Source organism: Clarias gariepinus, chromosome 22 (genome assembly GCF_024256425.1).
Source record: "Clarias gariepinus isolate MV-2021 ecotype Netherlands chromosome 22, CGAR_prim_01v2, whole genome shotgun sequence".
Taxonomy (NCBI): Eukaryota; Metazoa; Chordata; class Actinopteri; order Siluriformes; family Clariidae; genus Clarias; species Clarias gariepinus.
Genome location: NC_071121.1, coordinates 7,540,687 through 7,568,621, shown reverse-complemented (window position 1 = coordinate 7,568,621; position 27,935 = coordinate 7,540,687). Strand labels below are relative to the sequence as shown.

Below are 27,935 nucleotides of genomic sequence, written 5' to 3'. Positions count from 1 at the left end.
ACAAAAAAGTGCTTTTAATAACATAAAATTAGTTCTGACATCTAAGAAAATCCCACCACTAAAAAGATTTAGAATTTTAAAGTGTTATGTTATATCTGCCCTTTTATATGGAAATGAGACATGGACATTGGGTACAAATGTCATGGACAAAGTAGATGCCTTTGAAATGTGGTGCTTTAGAAACATGCTAAACACTTCACGAACAGAAAGAAAAACAAATTATTACGTATGATTGATATCAGGACAGAAAAGGTCCCTTGTGCTATACATCATGAAAAGGAAAAACAGATTTTTGGGGCATCCAAGGAAAAAGAAGCAGAGGAAGACTTAGAGGACAAAAATACAAAAAAGTTTTCACCAACTTTTGTTGGTGGAAACTCATGTACAAAACTGTTTAAGGGAATTTCGACCCTGAACTATTGAGAGTGGCTGTCTACAGTACATCAGCCGAGTCCAAGACCATCTTCTTGTTAAAGTGGAACCATCTCTGGTCCCCACACACATCCCAAGCAGACCATATCGGGCCTCCATGCGAACAGAAGCGGGGCACCTGGATGTGTCAGACAGCTCTGGAGGTAAGAGAGGATCATTCCAAAATATTTTAATGAGCAAGATGGGGGGAAACGGAAGAGAGATTTGAACCAGCAAACTTTTATTTATTTTTTTTACTTTCATTACTTTTACACCAACTCCGTTCTATTTTGAACCAACACCTCCACATGGAGAACAGCACCCAACACTGTTTGGAAGGGACAGAACCTTGCATCTGGTGCCCTAGACTCCTTGGTCATTCTTACATTCGTTTTTAAACATATTATGAGTAATTGCACTTATACCCGAGGAAAGAATTTCAGTACTTTAGCTGCATCTTTTAAGTCCAGAGTAAAGGCCTGGGGAAAATGTGTTTTACTAAACTATTCAAATGTCTTATTTGACAATAAAATTATGATCTCTTCTAACCTCCTGACATCTGATAATGATGCAGATAAAAACTAGTTTTTACTATCATGTGAACCAATCCTGCGTTCCCGTTCAACTCTAGTGAATGTCGAGAGGGGCATTCTAATAAAATTGCTTTCTGTTTTTATACATGTAAGGTTACTACCAACACTTACCGGTCACTTTGGCACAAACACCTGTATTAAAACTGAATAAGTGACAGATATCCAGTGGATTTTTTTTTTAGCCTCATTCCTGTTCTTGGCTGACAGGAATGGAACCCCACGTGGCCTTCTGCTGTTGTGGCCCATATACCTTAAGAGTGAATTTATCTAGCAGAGCATCAGATTCTGAAAATCGTGGAGTGTAAAGGTGCTCGAAAGTACCTAATAAAATGGAAGGTGAGTGTATACTACTTGACGTTATTATACGATACCGATCTGGTTGACATAAAATTATTTAGTACACTCATACAATTTTTCCATGTTCTGCATCCTTTCAATAGATTTAGTGCAAATTTTCTTTTTTCTTCTAAACTTGGTTTATATTTCCATTACCCAGTCTGGTTCCTCTCAGAGTTTTTCCATGGCCTTGTCGCTTCTGGCTTGCTTGACTTGGATCTACATCAGTAAATCTGCTTAGCGACAGTGTCTGTTGTTGGAAGGACTTATGCAGGCCCCTATGGATAAGGATAAGAATATGGTCTGCCAAAGACTATAAATATAATTGGAATGTAATTGGCTGTATATCTTTCCACATAATGTATCTAATATGCAGTATTTAATTTACTGCATATTTCTGTATTTTCTTGTTTGTGTGTGTGTGTGAAACTTTGGTGTGTGATTTGGGGGCTGTAAAGTAGCACGTTTCCACCCCACAGCTTTTGGGCTCGACCCTGAGCTCTGTTTACTTTCCTTTACATGGGTTACCTCTACGTTTCCGGGCTATCACACAGGTAGGGAGATAGCTAGACTAAATTGCCCGTAGGTTTGTGTGTGTGTGTGTGTCTTGCATCAAATTTTGGGTGAATTCTGCCACTTTGCATTCAGTGTTCCTGGGAACTATTCTCCAAATCATGTGAAGCAAATTTCTTGTGAATGAGACAGCGCTTAGTCCCAGGGTTTTTGATACTCTTGAGGTTTGAACTCACATCCTTCCCTCCCTAGAGCAGAACTGAACCGCCAATCCAGTATAATTTTAGCAAGACTTGTAAATAGAAACGGAACAGTGAATGACAGACAGTCATTAGTGTCTTTGGTCTGAAACTCCTGGAAAAGTCTAATTTCCTTTATTATCTTTATGGTACCAGTTTTACCTCATTTAATACAGTTTAGCGTAGTGTACCCTTCCAGATCCTGCTGAATGTTTTGACGGTTTGGCTCTTTGACAGCAGCAATGGATGAGGGCAGCAGTATTTTTTCAGTGCTATTTGTTCTAAATGAGAGAGGCCAAGCTTCAGCCCATCCTCTCCCCCTGATCCTCTCCAAACATGGATTTTCCAGAGCTTTATTGCATAGCCGCGGTAAGCACACACAATCTAAAACACTGCCTAATCAATTCTATGCAAACAAACTGGCACAGTCTTGACCAAGCAGACAGTCCGGCAAATGTTCTTTACACAGGGGGGTTTTATATGAAAGTTAAAAAAAATATAAAAAATGGGTTATTACTTGTTTTGCAGAAACAATTTTACTTAAATGTAAAGTATTCTGTTGAAGAATGTGATGAGTCCTGGATAATCTGGGGCCTCTTTTCCGGGTAGTTCTCTATATAATAACAGCGTCAGCAGAGTTGTTCTATTGTTTCTGCACAGACCTGGTTTAACCGATGGTAAAAAAAAAAAAAAAAAACATGACCATGACATGACAAAAAGTATAAAGATTTACCAAAGCCAAGTTTCAGTTTGAAGCATATGACTTAACCTCAGTAGAGTTGAATTAAGGACAGCAACTGAAGTGTACGAAAGAGGACATGCCTATAAAACTGAAGTGAAAGTGAACTAAAACCACTGGACTTCACCATGAATTAGAGGTTAAAAGTCATGGGTGGGAAGAGTTAAGTATTTCTGCCTGATTCGTATTGTTCAAATACCCTCCTCCCATGGGTCTGCAGGGGGTTGATGGCGCCAATCTGGCCTAAGGGCATTATAAATACCCCCTGCACCACTGGCCCGAACACTCGAGCTGAATGTCTGCAGGACATGCTAAACCTTTGTCTGTCTAGCTTTATCAACACTACCCTGCATTCAGACAGATGCAGACACCAACAGCCGCCAATCTCAGACGCAAAACCTTATGACAAAAATCGATGATTTCACTCTAAAGTGAGTTGTTGAAGAGGTGTTGGTGCTTTAAGAGTTCCACCGAAATACTGCAGGCTCTTGCAGGTAAATCTCCTGGTGATAGTTCTTATTTCATTTAGGGCCGCATAGGGTTTTTTTGTTTACGCCCCTCAAGTGTGTTGAGCTCTCCACTACTGCAGCCATGTGGGAGTTCCGCTCCATGTCTTTCTGGCGAGCCGTTTTTGCAGAGTTCTACGGCACAATGTTCTTTGTCTTCTTCGGGCTTGGTGCTGCTTTGCGCTGGACCAGCGGCGCTTATAACGTGCTCCACGTGTCCTTCTGCTTCGGGCTGGCAGCTGCCACGTTCGTTCAGTCCATTGGCCACATCAGTGGTGGCCATATCAACCCGGCCATCACTTTCGCCTTCTTGGTCAGCTCCCAGATGTCCCTGTTCCGTGCTTTCTTCTACATCTGTGCTCAGTGTTTGGGGGCGTTGGCTGGTGCTGCTGTACTGTACGGGGTGACGCCGACCAACATGAGGGGCAACCTGGCTCTTAACACAGTAAGTAAACTGAGCATAACAGTTCATTCAGTCATCAAGTGATCTTGAAGGAGCGTTGGGTGTGTTCATACATTGGGCAGTTAGGTTTTCCTGAACAAAAATATTGGTAGAATTTTGTGTACATTTTGGATATTTTGAGCTATTGCTGCTTGTAAAAGAGACTGCCCAATGTATAATGCTCCACATGTATATTAAGCTAATCTACTGAACCATGCATTTATATTTACATTTACAGTAAACTGAATAAAAGCAAAAATAAGTGATACTGATTACAAAGAACCTTTGGGTTATGCTTTGATGTGGGTGTGAAACTATTGCAAACTCAGTGTTATTATCATAACAGATATATGCTGATATTGACTTCTGTTTGTATGACTTCACGTGTCCAGCTGCAGCCTGGCGTCAGCCTTGGCATGGCCACTACCATGGAGGTGTTTCTGACTCTGCAGCTGGTGGTGTGCGTCTTTGCCGTAACCGATGATCGGCGTAACGGCCGTCTGGGCTCTGCTGCTCTAGCCATCGGCTTCTCCGTGCTCGTGGGGCATTTGCTTGGGGTAAGAGGCTCCTCTACAAAAAGCATTTTATTGTCAATCTGTTATAGACTCAAATGATTTTAAAGACACACTAAATGAATATCTCGGCTTTTCTTATCATTTTCGACCATAAGTTATTGAGTGTAAAGTGCAAAGTCTAGATTTTCTGTTGAAACCTTTTAGATGTACTACACTGGTGCCGGGATGAATCCTGCCAGGTCCTTTGCCCCTGCTGTGCTTGTCAGGAACTTCATCAACCACTGGGTGAGTATGTATTTGGCAAATTATTTTATCCAAAGCAGCTTAATCTGAGCATATGGCAATAGACCAAAAAGTTCCTAAAACAGGAACAATACAAATAATAATTTCTTAATCCACCTGGGTGACCTGGTGTTAAGTAGCCAGCGCAAAAATACAGGTCTGAATGGTACCTAGCTTTTCCTACAGTGAGAGAAGCACTGTTATTTGATCATCCAACAACTTTTAAGGCTCATTTGAGAAACATATAGCTACATAAGAGTGGTGTGGCAGCCAATGGTGGCTCAAGTGGTTAAAGCTGTGGGTTAATGGGTTACTGATCGGAAGGTCGTGGGTTCAAGCTCCAGCACAGCCATGTTGCAACTTTTAAGCCCTATCTGCTCCAGGGGGCGCTGTTTCCTGACTGACCCCGCACTCTGATGCCAGCTTCCTAACTGGGATATGCAAAAAAAAACAAAAAATATATCTATAACAGATAATTGAATTATCTTTATAACATTTGTACTGTAAACCCAAAGACATCCCAGTGTGTCCCAGACAGCAAAGGATCAGCTAATTAAACGCAAAATTGCCCTAGCTGGAAAAGACAGTATATATTTATTGCCAAACTCACATAAGGGGGAAAGTTTCCATACGCTAGGACTAATGAAATAAGACAGTGCTACTGTAAAGACAGTAAAGACACTATAGCCCAAAACAGCTGCTTTTTGTAGCTTAGCTTAAACCGGACTGTACATGAGACGAGCCGTTCACTAGAAAACAGATCCCTTAAGATGAATGTTAATACCAAGTGTGAACAGGATTACCTTTTTAATAATGTTATGTTATATGTGTTATATATTCAGCTGCTTTAACATGCATTTTAAATATTTCAGGGCTTGAAACACTTGAAAACATCCTAAGCAGCATCAGTTGAAATGACCTAAACCGTGTTTTATTTAACAGGTGTACTGGGTTGGCCCTTTTATTGGCGGTGCTCTGGGTGCTCTGCTTTACGACTTCATGCTCTTCCCACGCATGCGCGGCTTCTCAGAAAGAATCGCCGTGCTCAAAGGCAGTCGGCCCAACGACGCAGAAGGCCAGCAGGACACGCGGGGCGAACCAATCGAGCTCAAAACACAAGCTCTATAAACACACTGTCAGGAACGGTTGGCGTCGTCATACTTTTATAACCTCACACAATGCATACATGCTTTACAACCTGCTGTGCCCATATATATATATATATACAATCCCTTTCAATCCACTTTTTCCATCCAGAGCCTGGGCGTGTTGAAACATCTTCCACATCACCTTGACCTCTCACCCCTTCAGACTGTACAAACTACTGTAGTATGAGGCTTAGTAGAAGACTGTGGCACGTAGGGCGGCGCTCTGTGGCTGTATCTGCTCAGGACAGGGGCGTCTCTGGGTTAACAGTTGGGGCCGACTAGGAGTGCGCTACAGTAGTGGATCTTATTCTGCACGGTTTCCACTTTACCAGCATTCGATATCGTTTTAGCAGGATTTTACTTTGCGGCGCAGTGGTGTGGTGGTTAGCACTGTCGCCTTGCACCTCCAGGGTTCTTGGTCGATTCCCTGCCAGGTTCAATTCTCGTCTCTGTGTGCATGGAGTTTGCATGTTCTCCCCGTGCTTGGTGGGTTTCTACTCTGGGTACTCCGGTTTTCTCCCGAAGACATGTAGGTTAGGCTAATTGGCGTTCCCAAATTGACCGGAGAGTGTGAATGAGCGTGTGAGTGTACAGTATGTATGTATGTACATGTGTGTGCCCTGCAATGGATTGGTACCTTGTCCAGGGGGTACCCCGCCTCTTGCCCTAAGCCTTCTGGGATACAGGATAAAACAAGATATAGACAGTAAGTGAGAGTGAGTGACTTGCAGTTTTGTGTGTGTGTAGGTGTGTGTTTATTTTATTAAGCTATTATTTTGGTATTTTATTTCCATTACACTGTTTTTGTATAAGATTTTTTTTCTAAAGTAAATATTTTATCACATTACCCATGGTTCATTTTGCTAAAACAGTAAGTCATGAGAGGGCGTGCGTTTAAATGATGTTGTAATGGATATGGGGATTCACAGATCATGCCCTTGAATGACCTTAAAACTGCTGCTGATGCTGCGCCACAGGGAAACTGCTTTCTGCTCTCACTCACATACAGACGGCTATGACTGCTTAGCGTCACTTTAACTAACAAAGTAAACAGTAAAGCCTTCCAGCTACGAGTAGCTCTGGCGTTATTAAAATTTAAACTTGTGATTCTCTGACGAGACATAATTCGGCAGTCTCTTAACAGTAAGCTTTGGTTGCTAAGCAACAAAAACGGATAAAGATTAAGGCATTGGATTAATAAAATTGATTCAGCTATTGTCAGTTATATTTAGATATTGTTCAAGCTCATTAATACATATAGCGTAAATTTTTAAATAATCGAAATGTCTTTTTTCTCATAAACACAACCACAGAAAAGCAAACTTCCCTTCTTCATACATTTGTCATTTTGTGTATTATTACAAACTCATGTTAACTGGCACTGTTTGTGTATTTCCAGGATTTTAGATTGTGCATTATATTAAGCTTTTTTTTTTAATTTTTTTGGCATGCATTTCCTGATAATTCTTCAACATCCATTGACTTGGCCTGTGTCCTTTTTTTTTTAACTGGTTTGGTTCAATTTTGTGTGTTGAGTGGAAGTTTAACAGATGATATCTGATTCGTCATGGACCTTGGCTTATTTGTGCTTTGACCCCAAAAAAAAATTGCATGACTTTATGTCAAGTTTAGCAAAAGTTGTTTTGAATGCAAAGCGAGTGCATGAAGGTGCAGTGATTCATTTCTTTCTTTCTTTTTTACACTGTTGGGAAGGTTTTTTAAAAAAAAAAAAATTGGAACGATTTCTTTTTTACGTCTGTCCCCTTTTGGATCATCAGCGCAAGATTTTCCTACCGTAAGTGGTGATGTTGGGGAGATCTCAAGGTTTCTCTAATCTTCACTTCTCTGATGATAAATATTTGCCTTTACCTCCAGTAAATACACAGACAAATGCATGCTCGGTTTGAGTGCTTATGTGCTGCTCTTTATCTTTTTAACCTGACTGTTTCATTTGGTGGACATTTGCCAGATTCTTCAAGGTTTACATAAATAGAAATGATTGTTTGCTCACAATGTACAGTGTAAAGATTTTTTTTTGTAATTCAAAGTGTTAAAACTAGAGAAATATATATAAATGAATGATCATTTCCTGTCATCTAAAGTCTCTTTATTTAACAACAGAATGAGGACAGTTATATACCTCCTTTATCTGACAGCGTTTTGTAATTTTGTTACAAATTGGTATTCTTGTGTCTCTATCTTATAACTTCTTTTATAAAGATACACGACTGTATATTTCATTTTGACTTTATGCTATATGCTATAGTGGCGTAGTTAGCACTGTGGCCTCACACCTCCAGAGTCGAGGGTTGGTGGGTTTCTTCCAGGTTCTCCAGTTTCCTCCCACAATCCAAGTACATACAGATTTGGTGTTCCCTAAATTGGTGCCCCCAAATTTATTGTAATGTGTGTGAGTGTGTGTGTGTGTGTGTGTGTGCCCCCTGTTTTGGATTGGCACCCTGTCCAGAGATGGGCTCCAGGCCCCAGAGACCCTGTACAGGTATAGAAGATGAATGAATTTATTCTTTACATCCTATAACTTTCCTGAAGACAAAGAAAATAAAAGACTGGACTTGTTTTTACGAGTTACATTTGATCAAGGAACATTTTATTAATTTTTTTAATACATAGGTTCTATTCCATAAAAACAAAAGATGTATTGGTGGGAAGAATGTAAGAGCGATTTGAGGCGACTGCAGTGTGGGTCATTACACAAGGCGATCGTCGGTCGATTTTTCTTTCCATTTCATTTTGACGCCCAAGCTTTCTCTTTACAAATTACTCATGGCACAAAAGTATATTTTACAAAACAAAACAAAAAACAGTATTATTATTATTACATCACAATATTACATTTCATGGCGGAAAGTATATGACTATTTCAGATTTAGTAAAAAGAAAGAAAGAAAGAAAGAAAGAAAGAAAGGCTATACTGCATGATGATTTAAGGTCCCCTTAGTATGAAACACACATGTATCTGTGTAAGACAAAACATGCACCTTGAAGATTTTGGTTTTTAAGATGAACATTGATCATAACAAGTCCACGCTTATTAACATTTCATACATAAATCCCTTTATAAAGACAAATGATAAAAATACACATAGGTTGTATAGAGCTACTGCATAGATTATATCTCCTCATATACTGCCACTTTTATGACGAAAGAACTGTATTATATTTGCAAAGTAGGTCTTTTATAGTTTGTGAACACTGAAAATGACAAATGCCCTGAAGAGGAATGAAATCAAAGGAAGGAATAAAAAAATACAACTGAAAGTGTGTTAGAGGACAGAGAGTGCTGGAACTGCATTCGATTTCACACTGCTGACTACAATTGAAGTTAGATAACTTGATCGAGTGAAGGTAAATAATTTAAGACTCTGGAGTTAGACAGACGATGTATGTGTGGAAGTCTGGGAAATCCCCTCACAGGAGTTCTGAAAGCAGATTCCATGACCTGAAGAAGATTTCTCTTTTTTTTTTTCATTTAAAGATTTAACTCTCCACTGGAGGTAAAGGTCACTTAAACAGGCGTCTCATCGACCTCTCCCAGTCGAAACTGACGCAAATGCTTCAAATATTCCTGTTTAATTTACAGAGTTTTGTTTTATCATCACCGTCATCGCTGTAGGCCGTTCGAACTGTAAATCCGTTCTCAGTTTTGATGATGATGTGATGGAGCACGAGCATCATGGACATTGTTTGTAGCTTCAGTCTGGTTCATTTTGTCACAAAACTATGTATATAGCAACTTGATTAAAGCATGACATTTGTGGTATGAGGAAATAACGATAAATATGTAGCAGGGTTTTAGACAACTTTACCAGACTGACTGCATTCACAACTAATGTGTGCTAAAATTACTTCAACATTACTTCAACTCAAGATCAATTCCTACAGATCACCAGAAATTACGAAATTGTGACTATGCTAAGATCGTAAGTCTTACTGAGGTTTGACCCCATGTGTGCCTGCAAGGGTTATGACTTTATTTCCTTATTTAGGTGAAGCTATAGATATGTATGAGCCGGAGGTCCCCTGTATTTTCTTTCGTATTTCTTATGTGACAGTGAGGCGATGTCTCCTGTGGCGATGAGTGTTTTCACTTGTTTCACCAAAAGTGGGGACTGGGCTCAAGTCAGAATGTCCTCTTCAGACGAGACACAAAGGCAAGGATGGAAAACACCCCGAATGAAACATTTCTAAATGGTAAAATATATATATTTTTCCTCACACCAAATTTTCATCATTTCTGTTTGTTTTCCAGACATCTGAAGGGATTTCCCAGACCTCCAGAAAATCATCCACCTTACTGGGGTAGGAGTCATTCCAGGAGCACCAAGATCAGTGTTACTACTGTAGGTACCTACTCTACTCTAGTCTAAATAGCTTTAGGAATCAAGCTGCTTAGCCGGTCTCACAACAAAAGCCCTTTTACGGACATGGCACAACCGTGCCAAAGAGGAAGTGGCATGAAAGGAATGAATGCTCGCTTAAAGCCACAGTCAGGAAATTTTCTATTAGATAAGTGGAAGACCAACCCTGACTTTTAGAATATTCAGAGACTGAACAGATTTGTATTTCTGCTTTGTGTGCCTTGGTTTACTTAGAACGGAATCGACTGTGTGTGTAGTTAGTATTCTTATTGCGGCTGATCTAAGAATTGTTGACCAAATGATTTTAGCGTGTGCTTGTTGTTCTTGATAAACACTCACAGGAGCATTAAAGTGAGACTGGATCACAGGACTTGTTTGAGTAATTGTGCATCAAATATAACACACCAAAGGTGGTGGTACTGCTGTGTGTGTGTGTGTGTGTGTGTGTGTGTACAAACATACATACATACATACATACATACATACATACATACACACATACACATACATATTGATCAGCCAAAACATGACAACCACCCAGGTTTTGGTTCCTCTTTTGGCTCTGGCCCTTCGCAGCACGGCTCCACAGGGCACTTGGGGCGTGTGATGTGGCGTCTGGGTTTTCTCGTGCCTTTTTATCATGGCCAGCATTGACTTATTTTGTGCTGCATTGGCTTTTCCATAGGATCGACCCAAATGGGCTCGTCTAGTGCCCCTGATCCTGCCACCAGTTTACTGGTATATAATCGATAATCAATGTTATTCAATTCACCTATGGTGGTGTCAATGTTGAGGCTGATCAGTGTGTATGTGTACAGTATATACAGTACTGTGCAAAAGTTTTTGACAGCAGTAAAAAAAAATGCTGTAAGCTAAGAATGCTTTCAAAAGCTTTCTTGCAAGTATGGGCCTGCAAATGGAGTTGGCGTTTTGGTCAGGTTTAATGGTGTCCTCAATGCTGAGAAATACAGACAGACATTTGTCCCGCAAGGAGTTATTGGCCCAAATACACAATAGTGGCTCCAAATTTATCCTGCAGTGGGACACCCCATTCCAAACATACAGCCAATGACATTAAAAGCTATCTTCAGCGCAGAGATGAACGAGGAGTTGGTTTGGCCCCCACTGAACCCAGACCTTAACATCATCAATGTTGGGATTACATAGAGAGACAGATGTTGGGATTACATGGAGGGATTACATGAAGAGACAGAAGGATTTGAAGCAGCCTACATCCACAGAACATCCCTAGTTAGTTCTCCAGATGTTTGGAACGACCCACCTGCCATTTTCCTTTAAAAACTGTGCGCAATGGTACATAGAAGAATTGAGGTGGTTTTTAAAGGGTCACATTAAATATGGTTTTAATTCGGAAATAAACGATTAACTTCTAATATAATTTTTTAAAGCATTCATACTTTACACCATTTTTTCTGTAAAGCATTTTTATCTGCCTGATATTTTTGCACAATATTAGAGAGAGAGAGAGAGAGAGAGAGACATCAATCATTAAGGCACCATGTGGTATTTCGGTCACATGTGGCTTGAGTACACCCTGTTACAAAAAGGGTAATTTTTTGAGTGTTATCAAGGTTGAACACGCACAAATCTTTAGTAGTAGTTGTAGCAGTAGTACTTTTTGTCACTCCAACACACATTTTATCTAGCATTAGTCCTTAACTTTTTAGATCGTCAAATTATAAAGATTCCGTCCGTGTATTGCACGATTGGTCTGCCAAACGACTACATTTAAACAAACCCAAAAATAAAATCCATGAAACAAATGAATATCTAAAATCAGCTTGAGCCCTTTTTTTTGTAAACACTATGAAAGTGATGAAACTCCTCACTGTGGCTTTAAGGGAGTCTGGCATGTGTCAGGAACAGTGCAAGCTAAGCTGAGTATGTGTAATTTCCTTCCTATTAGGCAAAAGTAATAAGAAGCATAGAAAGACTGTCCTCAGTTTATATCATCACACCATTTACAGGCTTAAAGGTACTCGAAGCATTTTTTTCCTTTTTTTTTTTTTTTTTTTTTTAATAAGTTTTTATTTTGAAGTCACACCACTGGCCGGACTGTACGAAAGACAAGTAAACAACGTACATGACCAGTGTGGATAAAAGAAAGCAGGCATTATTTACTTCCATGTTTACCGCAGGCAACTGTTTAGACAAATTCATTTTTCATTTAATATTTATTTCCTCTTTGAATGTAAATTTCATCTTAAACGTGCCTTTAAGCCTGCAGGAAACCCTTACTTAAACATCACAGATATTCCGGCAAAAGCGTGTGCACAGTACTGTACATCCTTAGTGTAGCAGGCCACTGGATATCCTTAATACAACGAAGATGTAAGCCAAGTTCCATCCCCAGGGAGCTTACTAATTCACTCTATGCCCCAAAGCAAGTTAGCTTGTGTTTGTTTTTTGTTTTTTTGCACATAATGCTTTGCTTCTGGGCTCTGCGCGGGGGCTTCTGCTGCAGTCTTTCGTATCATAACTGTGGATATTCAGGGAAAAATTCGTCCAGATCCATGTTACCTTGTTCTTGTGTCCTGATAACAAAAAAGGGTTCCAACTTACCAAATCTGATATTTGCGGCAGTGTGTTTTTTTTTTTTTTATTGTTGGTAAATAAAATGCCTGAATGAGATGAGACGAAATTATAAGAGGACATGCAGTGTGATCATGAAAATCAAGCATATGTTTTGGGCTGGAAGCGTGTGTGAACATGTGTAGTGTGTGGTGACTCACATGTTATTATTGTTGTAGATAGGAGAAGGATATATTTCTTGGTCGATCATCGGGGTTTCTGGATACGGCGTAGAAAATGTAGGATCCATCAGAGGGACAGGACTGTGCAAAAAAGTGAGCCATGAACTATATATAGACATGATGATATAATTCTGGTTTATTTAATAATAAAAGTTTTAAAGGTAAAGTTTGGTGTAAAAATCAAGTGCTTTACTTTAAAGGTAGTCAACTCTAAATCGGCCATGACATGTCTAATGTCTTTAGTTGTAGTTCTGCCCGGGAGGCTAATGCTGCGGTCGCGGTAACTGCTAAGTTAGTGTGCCATGTGAGGGGGTGTGAGGTGTGTGTGTGTGGGTTAACAGATTCCTCATATGAAAGCATGTTTTAATGCTATTTCAGGGGGCATAAAGCTCTTAAAAAGCTTCTTTAAATGCACTTTTACAGTTATGGGACTTAGTGGCTACTGGAACTGTTTTACTATTGTGAACCTCATGCAACATTAAGCGTAGAACAGAGAGTGCTGTTAATACTGATGATTCCCTTTTCGTTTCTAAAGCCGATACTGCTATAAAGTAATTATAGAGAAATATGATAGGGGAACTTAATATTGTTCACAAAGTGCGCAGTCATGTTGATTTGATATCACTCTGTAAACAGGGCAGAAAGACTATCTTAAGTCGACAAGTTGCTTTTAGGTGCTTTTTACCGGTTTTTACCTGCTGGCGATGAATTACAAGTTGCGACATCACTTCAAACTCAAGCATGGGCTTCATTTGCTTAAAATTTTTAAGCCATTTAATTTCATTTGTAAAGAAAGCCGTTTTGTGAAATATCATGTTGAAAATCTGCTGATAATGAAGGTTATCTAAGTTTCCACCTCCTTAACCTTACTGTTTTCAGCTAAAAGAGCTTTATAACTTCATTGCAAAATAAATAATAAATAAAACAATAAATGGGAATGCACATTAAAAATCTTTTGGCTAATTGACAACACAAGAGGGAATGGGTTTAATTTCTTCACCAAACAATTCCTTTAGCAGGCATAGACTGATGCATATATTTCCATGTAACATTCCTACCCCCTAAATCACATTTTATTTTAACCTTTTATTTCTATAAAATTAAAATCTCATTTTACCCATGACTCCTAAAACAAGGTATTACAACAATTAAAACTGAGTCAACACAATATTTTGCTGTGCTGATAATATTATACGCTTTAAATATCACTGTATGGCCAAATTTTTTTCTCTGTTTTAGACGGGCTGAATTGTTGAGCAGCATCAAGCAAAAAAATTTTAAATTACTGGATTTTTGACGTTTTTGGTGTGAAAACGTCCAACGCATTGTTAAAGGATGGTGCTAAATTGTCAACAACAAAAAAAAAATCAAGAATGACGTAATCCGAGATCACTTAAACGCTTGGTGAAGCTGCATCAGAAAAATCACAAGTAGAAATCACAATCAATGAAATGTGTAATCAACGAAATGAAAAGCATTTCCATACACCGGAATTCACAGATGAGTTTGGGACCAAATAGCTGTGTGTCCATTAGAAAACTATCTGTTGATGAGAATAATCCGAAATTTCCTATGGATCAATTCAATTTATTTTTTTATATAGCGCTTTTAACAATGGTCATTTCTTTATGGATCATAAAGATTGGACTTAAAAATTTCATGTGAGTTGATGAGTCCACATTGTCTCTATTCCTGAGAGACTGGAAAGAAGGGAAGCACATGAAAGTACTGTGCACTGTACAAGCCTCTGGACGCAGTGTTATGACCTGGTGTAGTTTCGATTGGTCAGGTCTAGACGCAGCAAGCCTGGAGCCTATCCCAGGAGACTTACGGCACTAGGTGAGGTACAGGGTGCCAATCCATCGCCACACACTCATTCACACACTACAGGCAATCTGTGAACGCCAATTAGGCTAACCTGCATCTTTTTAAACTGTGGTTCAAAGGAAACCGGAGTACCCGAAGGGAACCCACCAAGCACGGGGAGAATGTGTAAACTCCATGGACACAGATACGGAAATCGAACCCGGACCCTGGAGGTGCAAGGCGACAGTGCTAACCACGCTACACCACCATGCCGCCTCCAGGTTATCACATCTATGGAATTTCGTCTTTCCTGATGGCACGGGCATGTTCCTGGAAATTGGAGTGCCATGAAAAGGCCACCATATTTGCACACCACAATTAAAAAACAAAAAATGTTGAACATAATCTTAAGAGTGGTCAACCTTATTTTTTTGGCCAGGCAGTGTATCTAAAGTGAATGAAGTAAAAAGAAAAAAATCTTAACAAGTCATTTTCCATGACTCTAATAACAGGTTACTAAAACTGTAGAATTAATACTACAGTATATGCTTTAAATATCACTGTATATGATATGGATGATTATGAGCTCATGCTATGTAACATATTCCATCATGTTTCTTTAAAATACCAAGCGGCACTGCTTTATATGACTATTTTCTAGGTGTAACAGAAGTACTTTATGAACAGTTATACTTACGTTGGTAAATTAAACATTGGATTCTGGGGCCTAAAAAATAGAAATAATGATTAAACCATGACCTCCAAAAAGATAAAAATGTCATAATATTTATGCTAAAGAGGACTCTCTTAATAAACAAGAAAATCTGCCACTGACAGTCTCGGTGACTAATGCATGCATAGCAGTGTGAGTAAGACGTAGTTCGTGTTTAAACACTGTCAAACTAACTGGAGCTACACTTACATTCACCAGGCCAGAGTGTGTGAGCAAAAGTGTGTGTGTGTGTGCAAATGTGTGTGTTCAAATATTTACATGTTGCAGATGGGATCCTGCATTGTTGACTCCGGAGGTGGCATGATGGGGGGTTCGTGCTCCCTAGATATGAAACACACATAAGTCCAGCATATATATGATAAACCCACCAACGTACAGTAACATCTACCAATTCCCTGCCTGGTTTTAAATCAAATTAACCCTTCAATTAATTCGAGAATGTTTTGAAACATTTTAGCTTTAGTCTTACTGTACATGTAATGTAATGAATTACTGGAGGAACTGGGAATTTATCTGCCATCTTTTACTATATAAAGTCTATGATTATTAACGATCTTCATTAAGATGAACAAAAAAAATGATTAATAAGGTCATATATTATGGAAATATTTATCATGAAGAGATTCTACACAGTTTTCTTGGCATCATATATAAATTTTTTTAAAATTACTTCAAGTCAAACCGGGACTTTTCATAGTGCAGAATAACAAAACACAGGTATGACACAGGTATGATTCATTCTTTATATAATCTCCTGCTATCACAATACACTAATCATCAATATCAAAAGTTTTTTTTAGTATGGTGACCAAATTGGAGAGAAAATACAAGAACAACCAACCAAAAAAATTTTTTTTTTTATTCCCACACGAACAATACGTCTAGTGTCTTCAAGTGTGTCAGGTAAAATGTAAACATTGTGTCATCATTTTAGCCAAACATTTTGCCATTCACCCGAAGAATCAAGAAGTCAATAATTTAAACTTGACTGTTTTATAGTAGCTGGTTTTCTTCTTAATAAAGACACTATTTATGTTGAAATACTTACTGATCCACCACAGTGGTGAGCTTGAACGGCAGGTATCCATCCGGGTGTGGTGCAGGCGGAACTGTGGAAGGAAAAAAAGAGCATTGTTTACCTTACAGCATGGTTGTGAATGTACGATGGTGCAACGTGATATGGAAATCTTGGAATGGAACAACCCTGATGTAATCATGTACTGTACTTTTGGTTTTAAGGTTAGAAATGTTTCCAGTGAAATACATCGACAGAGGTTTAGTTAGTTCTCTCATGCTGGGTGTCATCGGCAGTTCACCTTTATTGGGTGCGTCTCTTTTTGCTTCCACTTTGATACACTTTCTTTTGTCTATTTGTCTCAATTTATTTGTGTCAATGTAATCACATGACAATCTCTAACATGAAGAAGTGATGGCGGTCATGTTGTGCCATGCATACTTGCCTGTATAGTATTTCTTAAATGCTTCATTTTTTGTCATTAGACATCCATGTCGCCCCGATGCACGCGCATACACTTGTGTAATCAGGTTGATGTCCCGAATTCGATCGCCAAGGCCGACAGAGTCCAAGTCTTTTTTGGTGAATGGTTGGATGTTTTGGATTTTTCTGCCTCCAGCTAGATATACACAGAGATTGTGTGTGTGTTTTTGTGTGACAGAAAGAAAGTTAGAGATGACAACATAAATTTACACATCAATATCTAAGCCTAATGGTGATAAAATAAAGCCCATGAAAAAGAAAAGTGAGACAAATCAGACTTTTATGCAAGCAAATACGAATGTGTCTTTTTCAGCATACGTACTCTCACTGAGGCCGACGTAAGCGATGGTGATGCCCCCGATTTCAGAATCACTAAAGCGCAGCAGAAACGTGCCGCTGGGTTGGTTCTGCAGAATTATGTGAAGATGCTGCTTCCCAATAAACCCAAGGATGAGTCTGCGATAAACAACAGCAAAGTGTAATGTAAAGAATGTTGATTTTAGGTTTACCCTTTAATCTGACGACATGGAGGATTCCCATACCCGTCACTCCAGTAGGCCTTTAGACATTTCTTGGTCAGATCGATCACTCCCTCGAACCATTGCCAGAAGGTGAAGTTTCGTCCAGGTAGAACTTCCTGTATCAAGAATAATATTGAATCTTCATATGATCTCATAAAGTGTGTGTGCACAAACACTGATCAAGACAAGGATTACTTGAGATTGAGTAAAAAGGAAAATCGACAGTACAGGGATCGAGGCCAAGTCGAGACAGAGTCCAAAATAACAGTCAAGTTTGAGAACGAAAACAATCAAATGTTTTTGGAAGACAAGCCTTTATTTCCACTGATCTTTATTAGACCATCATTATCTACAGCACTTTAGTCAAAATTTGTGCATGCATCCCAAAAAATAATATAATTAGGTTCAGGTGAGAATAAGAATATGTACTTATGAAGAAAAATCTCTCGAGTTTAAAATAAAGTGAAAACAGCAGTAGGTCGATGTGCGTTATGATTTGAATTAAATACAGAAATGTGCGAAAATTTTAACCCCCCCCTGTCATTTCTTTTTATTTTGTTTATTTTGTGAGCCAGACTTTTCTTGTATTTTTAACGTAGTCTTGCACAATAGTTCTCCAGGCTTCCTGGAGACTATCATTTTCAATCCAGACCGGAGAATTTTTTTATGTTTGTCAGGCCACACAGCGGCCAATTAATCATTTAAGCATAAAAATATCGAAAGCATGAGCCAGTGAAAAACAGGTGCAGATAATGTCATAGGAGAGTTGAGAGATTGGAACAAATAAGAGGGGGAATTAGCTTGTTACATAAATGACCAATTTTTAAACTGAAATCTTTAGGCAAGTTGCAGGTTCTTGCAGTAATTTAAAAAAAATCTACATAATTTAATTTAATATAAAGAAATGGGATTTGTGCACAGTACCGTAGATGCCATTAGACCCAAAAAGCATCATGGAATATGGAAAATATGAATCAACCGAGTAAATACTGTATTACTATTTAATGACAGATGAAATAAATAAAAAAAGACATGTAAATGTGCACTGTGACTTTATTAATAGTAGAAATAATACCTTGTTAAACTGAGCCCAGGATACCGGTGTGTTACTGAAATCCTCTGAAACATCTGGCTTGTCAAAGATCTTCTGAGCGAGGCAGTGTAAGTTGCTTCTGTCTAATGATAGTGTGGTCTGCACCTCGGACATGAACTTACAGCTCAGAGCCTCTGACATCTGACTCCAGGGGACTCGATCGGGCACCACGAACGGGATTCTGTTCTGTTGACAGGACGGCACCAAAACACAATCTAATCACAAATCTGGCACCACAATTCTTGAGTCTAAATCATAAATTAAAAGTTGATTTACTTACATAACATCTCAACAACGGAACTCTACTAACCAGTTTATATTAATGCACTTGTAATATGTTATTGTTGGATACAAATCATAAATTTTAATTTTTTTACCAAATAAAGAGAGTTAGCATTGTCAAATTGCTGCATAATTGATTGATTTAAAGACTTAATATGATATGCTGCTATGGGAAAACTTTGGGGTGTTAAGAGTAACCAATTATTTTCCACTCACAGCATGCAACGCTGTGATTTATTCCTTAATTATATCACAGGAAACCTAGTCGGTGCAACTTACAGGTTCAGAGAATGCACAATCCCAAATGACGGTGGCCATAGCATTGTTCTCTTGACTACCATGTACGATGACGACAACAGGAAGTGAGATCACCTACAAGGGGAAAAAGAAAAAACAGTCAAACAACAACAGTACAGGATATACTGTAGTTTTAGAAAATGCTTTTTAAATTTTTTTTTTGGGGGGGAGGGGGGGGATTTATGTTCAATGTGCATAATAGGCATTGACACTGAATTAATGCTGCAAACAAAATAAAACAAAACATGTCATGGTCAAGTAAACAATTCCACATATTCAAGATAAGTGACAGCCGACAGCCAAGCCAGACGGTTGATTACTATATGATTAGGGAAGTTAAACCCATAAAAGGAAACACATGCAGTGTGTCTGGTGCCTTTCTATTATGGCAATCGTTAACTTTTCTTAGTGATTTGTGTTATCAGACAAGATGGGCTGGCAATTGGTCCCACAGGCATGGGTGAGCCCTGGGCGCCCAGTGTATAATTCACTGATCAATGTTGCTCAGTTCACCTGGTGGTGGTTTTAATTTTAGGGCTAATCAGTGCCCCAATCCCCATCCATAAAAAAAAATTAATTAACAAAAGTAAACAAAACAAATAAGTTAAACAAGTAATATTTTGATATGCTTAAATTAACTACTGATCCGATATGCTTCAGGACCGTTACAGCTCATTAAGTTTAAAGTTTGGGTTAAGACCAAATTCAACAGGCTCAAATCAACAGGCTATTACATGCCCTAGTTTTGACTCTAAATCATGAACAATTTAGAAAAAGCATAAAAGGAGTCCTCGTATATCTTTTCCCGCTGTCTTGGCATGCAGCAAGAGTTGTGATATTAAACATGTGAGCAACGCTAACACTTATTCTATCACTTTGACCAACCCTAACGCTAATAATCGTGCAGACACAGATGTTGCAGAAGTGTGAACAGCATCACAACTTCGAAGACTTTGTTAGCGTTAAAGCCGAGGCCACTGCAGGTGTCAGTGTTACTGTAGGAACAACCCTGGTCTTGACCCTGTAAAGCTGCACCAGAACGAGAAACCGCAGAGCTCAAACAGGAACAGACCAAGGTAAAAAAAAAATATTGAAGTAAGAAGACGGAGGAAAAATACTGAAGAAAAAAGACGAACAAGGTTATGAAATTGTCCAAACACATCACAGTGAATCAGTGGGGGAAAGTGACAGCAAAGTGTGCAGTACAGGAGCTACAAGGTGGAGGACAGCTCACAGACGTGGAGAAGAGGTCTCCCACTGTGCTACAAAATGTGATCGATCCAAAGTGACGAAGGGGAAACCAGCACTGAAGACAAACCGCATAATGGAAGACCATCAACCACGACTAAGTAAATTTCTAAGAGGATTTGAGAGTTGGGTTCAATGATGTTGCAAATGCATTGCTACTACGTCCCTTCGTATAGAGGAGGAGTTTCTATACCAACATTTTTATGAGCAATTTAAGCAATGTTTGTCAGTTAATAAAAAAGTTTAATTATTAGCCCGTATTATGATTGGACATATGTTTGAATGTCACTGTTTCGTATAAAGATGTGAGATCAGCATTATATCTCGGTAGGTTCGCCTACTCTTGCATTGACACCACTAAGGTGTCTGATATGCCAATAGAAGATAATTCCAACATATAACTAATAACGTGAACTTTTATAAAGTAGATGTGCCCTCCAAAGATGTGAATTTGGCAAATAATCAATTATTATAATTTTTGACTGCGTGCAGCCAATTTGGCACTTGTTTGCCATCAGGAGCAGTGGTTTACGTGACTAAAGGATCTATATTCGAAAAGTCTTTTAGCCTACATGAGTATGTTTGTGGACTGTGGGAGAAAACCAAGCACATGAAGAACATGCAAAATCCACGCAAACAGACCCGAGGTGAAATTTAAACACCCAACCCTGGAGATGTGAGGTGGCAATTTTAAGCACTAAACCTCTAAGCCTTTTTTATTTCAGCATGCAAATATGCAAAACTCAAAAGTCGAACGCCAAATTTTTGGTTATTTTAGTCTGTCACAATAAACCACCTGTTTATTAGCCGAAAGACAAAGAAGACAATAAACTACCTGTTTATCGAGAGCTAAAATTAAATAAACGTGCACGAGTTCAAAGTACAAATACCTTCACTGTCAATTTGAGGGTATGCACATACAAATATGGGACAAACTAAAAATCTGAAATGAAAATACAGATCCTTGGCTGATAATTGTTTACAGTAAATGACATCAACAGATGCCGGTGCAGTTGTCTTCAGATCCTGCTTGTTCTTGTGGTTGTGCCTTCAGGAAGTAAAATGCATTCTCATCTTTTATGTTTATGTTGCTTTAGGTCACTAAAAATCTGCACTGTGAAGCGCTATCCAGGTAGTTTTTAAGACAAGTGTTTGTGATAGGGCAAGCTGTTGTGAGAGTATTTCCTCACCAAGGTACGAACTGTTATGTCAGATACAGTACCACAGTGGTCCTCCATGGTTTTCTGGGCTGTTTGGTGTTGCATAGCTTCGGGGGCATTCTTTTTATGAATGTTTTCTTTTAGTCAGGCCTAATGTCTAAAGTGGCTCCATCTGACGGGTTTGTTCAGCCTAATGATGACTGGCTTTTCTCACAAACACAGCTGTTCTCGGATTGTTCTTGTACAAATGCTATACATAAAGCAAACAGTAAAAGCTCAACCTGCTAATGAGTAATGAGGAAATACCAAAGACTGAGCAATCAACTGTTCAATTACTTTTGGTCCCTTAAAATGGCTGACCATATACATCATTGTGATGACTAGACCTGCCTTTCACACCCATATTTGCCACAAAGTTAAAAACACAATTAGTAGAACTAGAACTATATCCAATTCTTTCCGGACCTGCCTGGTCAAGTTTTAATTGCCAAAACTACTTTGCTTAACATTCCTACAGGTGGCACTGAGTAGTATGTGGTGTTCTCAGGTATTACCAGTTCTTCAGGTTCGCGACTAAATTGTTGACGAGAAACAACTATTGACGGTAACTTCATTACCAGAGTGACAATCTGTCATCAGCTCAAGCCCTGCCTCCAGTATGTGCACAATGTCAGCATTACGGCCGATGCCCTTATCCAGATTGACTTTCAGGAGTGAAAAACACATCCTTATGCTAGTGTGAATAGGTTCTATCAGGTTGTATACTATCAACATTATTTATCTTATGAAGATATCATGAACGCGTGTAAATTTATCACAGTATAAAAAGGAAAAATTATTATTACATAAACTAGTCATCCTGCTCATGTGTAATTTGAGGACTCTGTCATCCTTTAATTACACTCATGACAAAGAAACAGTGTTCATTTTTTGTGGTGTTCTAGAAGGAGCAGCCCAAGTGCACAACTTGTTTAATAGTGTAATGCCTCAGGTATGTCCTGTTTGACATAGCATTGATGACTAAGCACTTCCCTGAGATCTTTTTTTTTTTTTAAATCACGCAGCCCTCGTAATGATTCTAATACACGGCTGGCCAAAAAAAAATCACCATTTCAGAAGGGTCAAATTACTGGCCTGCATTAAGCAAAGAAAACAAATAAGGAGGTTTAAATGTACTGGAATGTAGGGCAAGGATCCTGCTACACATTATTAAACCATAAGGGCTAAACTGTTAACGTTTTGGTCAGAAACATGAATGGAGATCAATTGGTGAAGTTGCATGGTAAAAAATCAACAGTAAAACCACAGCTATGTTTCATGGTGAAAGTAAAAGCAATTCTATACCCACACAAGGTATATATATACAGTACCCACATAAGAAAACCACTTGTTAGTGAGACTAATCAGAAAAAAGACTTGAATTTGCAAGAGAGCATGATATTTGCACTTTAGAGCGATGGAAAAAAGGTTATGTCGTCTGATGAGTTCAGATTGACCCTATTCCAGGAGGCAGTGTTATGATCTGTGGTTGCTTCAAGTGGTCAGGTCTAGACTCAGCTACGTTATGTGGCAATAAAATGAATGACCAGGTTATCACATCTAAGGAGTTTTTCTTCCCAGATAAAGTCTTCCTGACACATCAATTGTGAAAGAGCATGGAGGGGAGAACAAGAGAACACGATCATTTTCACACATGAACTGGTCAACACATTGGGTGCTATAATCAAAGATAAATGTGATTTTAATTAAAACTTGTAGTGTGCCACTTTGTTTTAGGCAGTGTATATGTATAAGAAATCTATCCTTTAACATAATTAGATTGTTTACGTAATTAGAAATTCACTATGTCACTGTCTTAATATTTATGAACATACATATACTCTCTAGTATTCATAATACATTAACTTTATTTTTCTTTTGATACTGCGGGACAGATTTTGGGATCTGAAGTCACTAAACTTCACTAAACACTACCACACAGCAGGCTGTGTTTATACACATGTTGATTAAAGTAATGCCAAAATATGTCTTTTTTATTTATTTTTTTAGAATTATTTAGTGCGTAAACACTCGCTGTTTTGGTTATGACAGGACATTCTCTGAATGAGCATTACTGTGAAAACCATTACAAAGTAATGCATATGGCGCAGTCTGAGTAACTGAAAAAGCAAAGCAAAGAAGAAAAAAAACACACACAGTAAAAAAGGTACCTGGATACTGTACGGGCTGTCACAGCCTGTGATGGTTATCTCTGTAGTGAAAAGCAAAGCAAACTTCTCCTCCGTTACTGACTCAGAGCCCTTCCTGTCGGCACGCTTGATCTTCCTGATGGACTGTAAAAAAGTTACAAAAATTACCACCAAAACTCTGAGCAATGAAGTGCTACTTCCACAATAATAATATGTTTAGAAAGAAGCTCATGTTGTACCAACCATATTCCTGAAAGTCGCACATGTGCTCTTGCTGGTTGTATTGTGTTCTAAGATGGCGGTGCTATTAATCAGGTCTCCTACATTTTCACTTAAACAGGAAAAAAAAAACAATGAGAGAGAAAATTAGCTCCTAATAATCCCAGTGAAACAGAAAATCTATACTTTGTTTATACAACAAATTCTACCGCTGTAACACACTGCTGCAATTTATTACCCAAAAATATGCAAAAAACCCTAGGTATCAAAGAGCAATAGAAAATACACAAATGCAAAAACACTCTGTATCAAAAGACAGACAAAAGAACAATGTTTTCCTGGTGATTTTGTGTAAATTGTTCTGCTGGAATGAAATGTGGCATCATTTTACGTTAAGAAAACGTTAAGTACATACAACTATAGAATACAGTTGTATTAAGGTTGCGATGATGTTCACCATTGGGACATTTTTGTTTTTAAAAGTTTAAGAGCTTAACGTCCATTTTTACATCTCTTAGTATTGTTATGGCACCTCTCTGTGAGGTCTTAGCTTCCAAATTACTTTACTGTAATATGGTGTTTGCACAGGCATCCCAAATGCATCACATCCAGTTTACCACTCACTCAAAACAGGTTTTTTTTTTGGCTTTTGGCTGCTTTTTATGTTAATATTTTGGGTAAACATTGCCAAATGAACATCAGCAGAATCTTCTGACAACCATAACGTAATGACTGGATCAGTTAACAACAGTACTGTGCAGAAGTGGGTGGCACATGTTTAAAAAAAAAAAAAAAAAAAACTCTGGCATGCTTTGCCTTTCACATCAAGGACATCCAACATCCATTAGTTTTCTGATAATTGCTTTATTATGTAATGTTACCTGCTTTATTAGCATGTAGAAGCTACTTTTTACAAATTTGTAAACAGCTTTTTTTTTTTTTTTTACAAAGTTTAGCAAATAAAACAAAATTGCTATTTAAAATATAAATTTTGTGCTTTTTTTGCTGTTTAGAAAATGCTTAGCTAAAACTAAACAGAACATAAATAATATACAAAACTACCTGTTTTGGATAAAATCTGTCACTTTAAACATCTGGCACTGGTCACTGTCTCTCCACAGATGTTGCATGTACAGTACAATCTGTTGCAGAACTCTTACACTTGTATGCATTTTTCTCAAATCTGAGAACATTTACTGCAGCACACTTCCGCCTATGAGTCGTGCGGTAGCAATTTATAAGCGATGTCAGCTTTTGTGGCCAGCAACAGGAAAGAAGGTGGTGACCTTCTAAAGACTAGTAAAGTAACAGACACACCAGTTACAATGCTGAATTTCTGGCACGCTTTGAAAATCTCCTCAAAAGCAACATTCCTGTTTCCGTTTACATTTTGTCAGCGTTTGCGATCAGGTCCGTTTGTTGCAGTGACGTGGTATAAAAAGGTCAAGCCCAATACACTGGAAGTAAGTAATGCAAATGTTCAAACCCCGACGCGGGTGTGCTCACAGGCTGGTGAGAGTTTTCGTCCGCTTCTGTGTGGTATCAGATGTCGTAATGAGATATTACGACAGTTGTACTGTGGGCGGTTACACAAACCTTCCTATTGCCACATATAATGTGCTGAGTGTATCTTCAGCTCATCTTAAGCGGAGCAGCATACAGTAGAGCTCTTTGGGTACGGCAGTTAAGATCTTAAACATACGGGTTCATAGTGGGCACTGAAACGGTACTAGAACAAGCGCTTGTGTAGGAGTGGATCTGCTGAAAAGATGTTACTGTTAAGTGCACACATCATGTTACCACACTGAAACTTTACCATGAAGACGACCCTGGCCTCGGCTGATGCAGACAGCTGTTCTTTAATGTCTTGCAACCGCATTCACTCAATAGTTCATGACTGGAATTTCCCGAGCCTCCAATAACGAACTGGACCCCATATTAACTTAAACACATCATATGTTATATCGAACTTCCAGCTGCCCAACACTGTGTGACTGCAAAACAATTCCTGTTATCCGTTATCACCGAAATGAGGATGGGTTCTCTAAGATGTTAGGGAGTTTTTACTTGCCAGCGTGGCCCTCATACACATTTTCTTACATTTCATACACATCTCCATAATTTTCTTTTGATTCTTTAAAGCTTCTTTGCAACAATGACCTTAAAAGCGAAATATAAATAAAATGTAAATTTAATTACATTTAGTACATAAAGCATGTTTTTTACTGTAAGTATCTGTGTGAAAAGTAAAAATTCTGAAAACTGTTGGTACATTTTTCTTATTTATAGGTGGAAAGCACTTATGAATGACATTAAAAAATGCCAAACCAGACTATAGTGGTTAAAAGGTGGACGCAAAACCAAATCCCATGGCAAATGCTAAAAAGAGGCAAAAACAAACAAACAAACAAACAAACAAACAAACAAACAAACAAAAAAAAAAAAAAGAAAATGATCCAAACTATAAACAAGACATTTCACATCTCTAACTCCCACTTTACTTTACGGATTGTGTTTAGTTTTTTTTTAAGCCAGATTTTTATTTTGAACAAATTCCACATATTTGTGATTTTGAATTTGTGAATATTTTGAATCCGTAGTAACCATTTTGCAACCGTTTATCAGTAAGTATGGCCAAGTTTATGTGGAATCAACAAATATTTCCTCTCTTTGTTGAAAGGCTTCAACATTTCAACTGACTGGCTTAAAGTAGCAGGTACATAAACTACACTACTGGTCTAGATAAGATTTGCACACAACTTCTAATTCCATTGTCTTTTCTGATTTTTATTTCTTTCTTTTCTGATTTCTATTAAGTTCATCTGTAAGTTTTGGTCTTGCTTTCCTGGAAAGATCTTCATGAGAGCCAGTTTCATCATGGTGCTTGATGGGGTTTGCTAATGCACTTGATAATAATGTTCTTGCAAGAACTATTCCAAAACAGCTGACATTCATGTCTAATGTTACTTGATTACCTAATGCCATGCCATGTTGATTGTAGAAAACACATCATAAAACATAAAATATTAAATTAGAAGGTGTTTCCAAAAAGTCTTAGTAAAGTGACTACCTAATGGTATAAGTGACTGTGAAACTGCCTTGGGGATATGCGTGATAAACCACGATTGAGCAATCGGAATTATGCTGTCAAACCTCCAGCCTGGGGAAAGGGAGGATCATTGGGGTACTGAAAAGGGGAAAAAAGGCAAATAAAAAAGATCTCGATTTAGAAGATAAAATATGAACCACCACATTTCCCATTACAGGCATAATACTGTACCCATGGCATTCTCCTTCACCTGCTCCTGTTCAGGAAAGCGGCCAAAACAATCAGTGGATATATCGTGCTTCTTGATTTAATTCTATGGAGTATGAAGAGATTTTATTTACTACATTTCCTCATTCCACTGCAATCACTCCCTGGTTACGCAATTGCCTCGTTTCATCTTACCTGAGCACCCATATCTGCAGCTGTGGCGCTCGTGATTTCATCACGGACTATATTTCTAATCTCTCATTTCACTCCCTGATAGACACAAAGAACACGTCATACTGTACCCAAGTCTCTACAACTTCCTCTTTCTCTCACTGTTCATCACCTCTTCCAGGAAATAGCTTGTTTCTTCTCTTCGTAAGCTTCAAATCTCTTCAACTGAATTTCATTTATGGTTACAATGTGGAAACCTTATCGAATTTCATATCAGGGTTTCCAAGTAGCATGACAGAAAAGCGTTTAACCTAGCATCGGGAGATCCAAAGTTCGAATTAAAGTTCGACTGAATTTCGGACCAGGAGGATGCCAGGGACGGCCAGGAGTCCACATGTCTGGGATGTCTGGGGTGGAATAAGATTCTCCTTACAATCAGTGACACTGGCCAAATTGTTGGCTTCTGCTAGATAATGTATATATTAAAGTGGGAAGATGGCAATTTCCTGTACGAGTGTTCAGCTGCCGTGTTGGAAAACACACATTGGCTGGTTTCACATGAGAGCACTTGCTAGTTTCACTTGA

General features: G+C 38.5%; 2 protein-coding genes across 4 annotated transcripts in view; one reads left to right on the top strand and one right to left on the bottom strand.

Annotated features, from left to right (window-relative positions):
- Positions 1–1,777: 1,777 nt before the first annotated feature.
- On the top strand, positions 1,778–5,779 carry mipa (major intrinsic protein of lens fiber a). Its single transcript, XM_053483037.1, has 4 exons — positions 1,778–3,782; positions 4,172–4,336; positions 4,499–4,579; positions 5,519–5,779. Exons 1-4 carry the CDS (start codon positions 3,423–3,425, stop codon positions 5,702–5,704), a joined length of 792 nt encoding a protein of 263 aa, XP_053339012.1. The 5' UTR covers positions 1,778–3,422; the 3' UTR covers positions 5,705–5,779.
- A 3,834-nt stretch (positions 5,780–9,613) lies between these two features.
- Positions 9,614–27,935, bottom strand: part of stat6 (signal transducer and activator of transcription 6, interleukin-4 induced) — a 56,306-nt gene continuing 37,984 nt past the window's right edge. For 2 of the 3 annotated variants that reach the window (XM_053482187.1, XM_053482188.1), the window contains 12 exons: positions 23,948–24,035; positions 23,726–23,848; positions 19,090–19,182; positions 18,511–18,714; positions 17,457–17,551; positions 17,237–17,370; positions 16,877–17,050; positions 16,465–16,525; positions 15,675–15,737; positions 15,381–15,410; positions 12,857–12,958; positions 9,614–12,658 (listed from right to left, as the gene is read on the bottom strand). In XM_053482187.1, coding sequence (XP_053338162.1) covers positions 12,598–12,658; positions 12,857–12,958; positions 15,381–15,410; positions 15,675–15,737; positions 16,465–16,525; positions 16,877–17,050; positions 17,237–17,370; positions 17,457–17,551; positions 18,511–18,714; positions 19,090–19,182; positions 23,726–23,848; positions 23,948–24,035 — 1,228 coding nt within the window. In that variant the 3' untranslated portion in view covers positions 9,614–12,597. Of the gene's footprint in view, positions 12,746–12,856; positions 12,959–15,380; positions 15,411–15,674; positions 15,738–16,464; positions 16,526–16,876; positions 17,051–17,236; positions 17,371–17,456; positions 17,552–18,510; positions 18,715–19,089; positions 19,183–23,725; positions 23,849–23,947; positions 24,036–27,935 lie in introns of all 3 variants that reach the window. The other variant, XM_053482189.1, reaches the window with a different exon arrangement.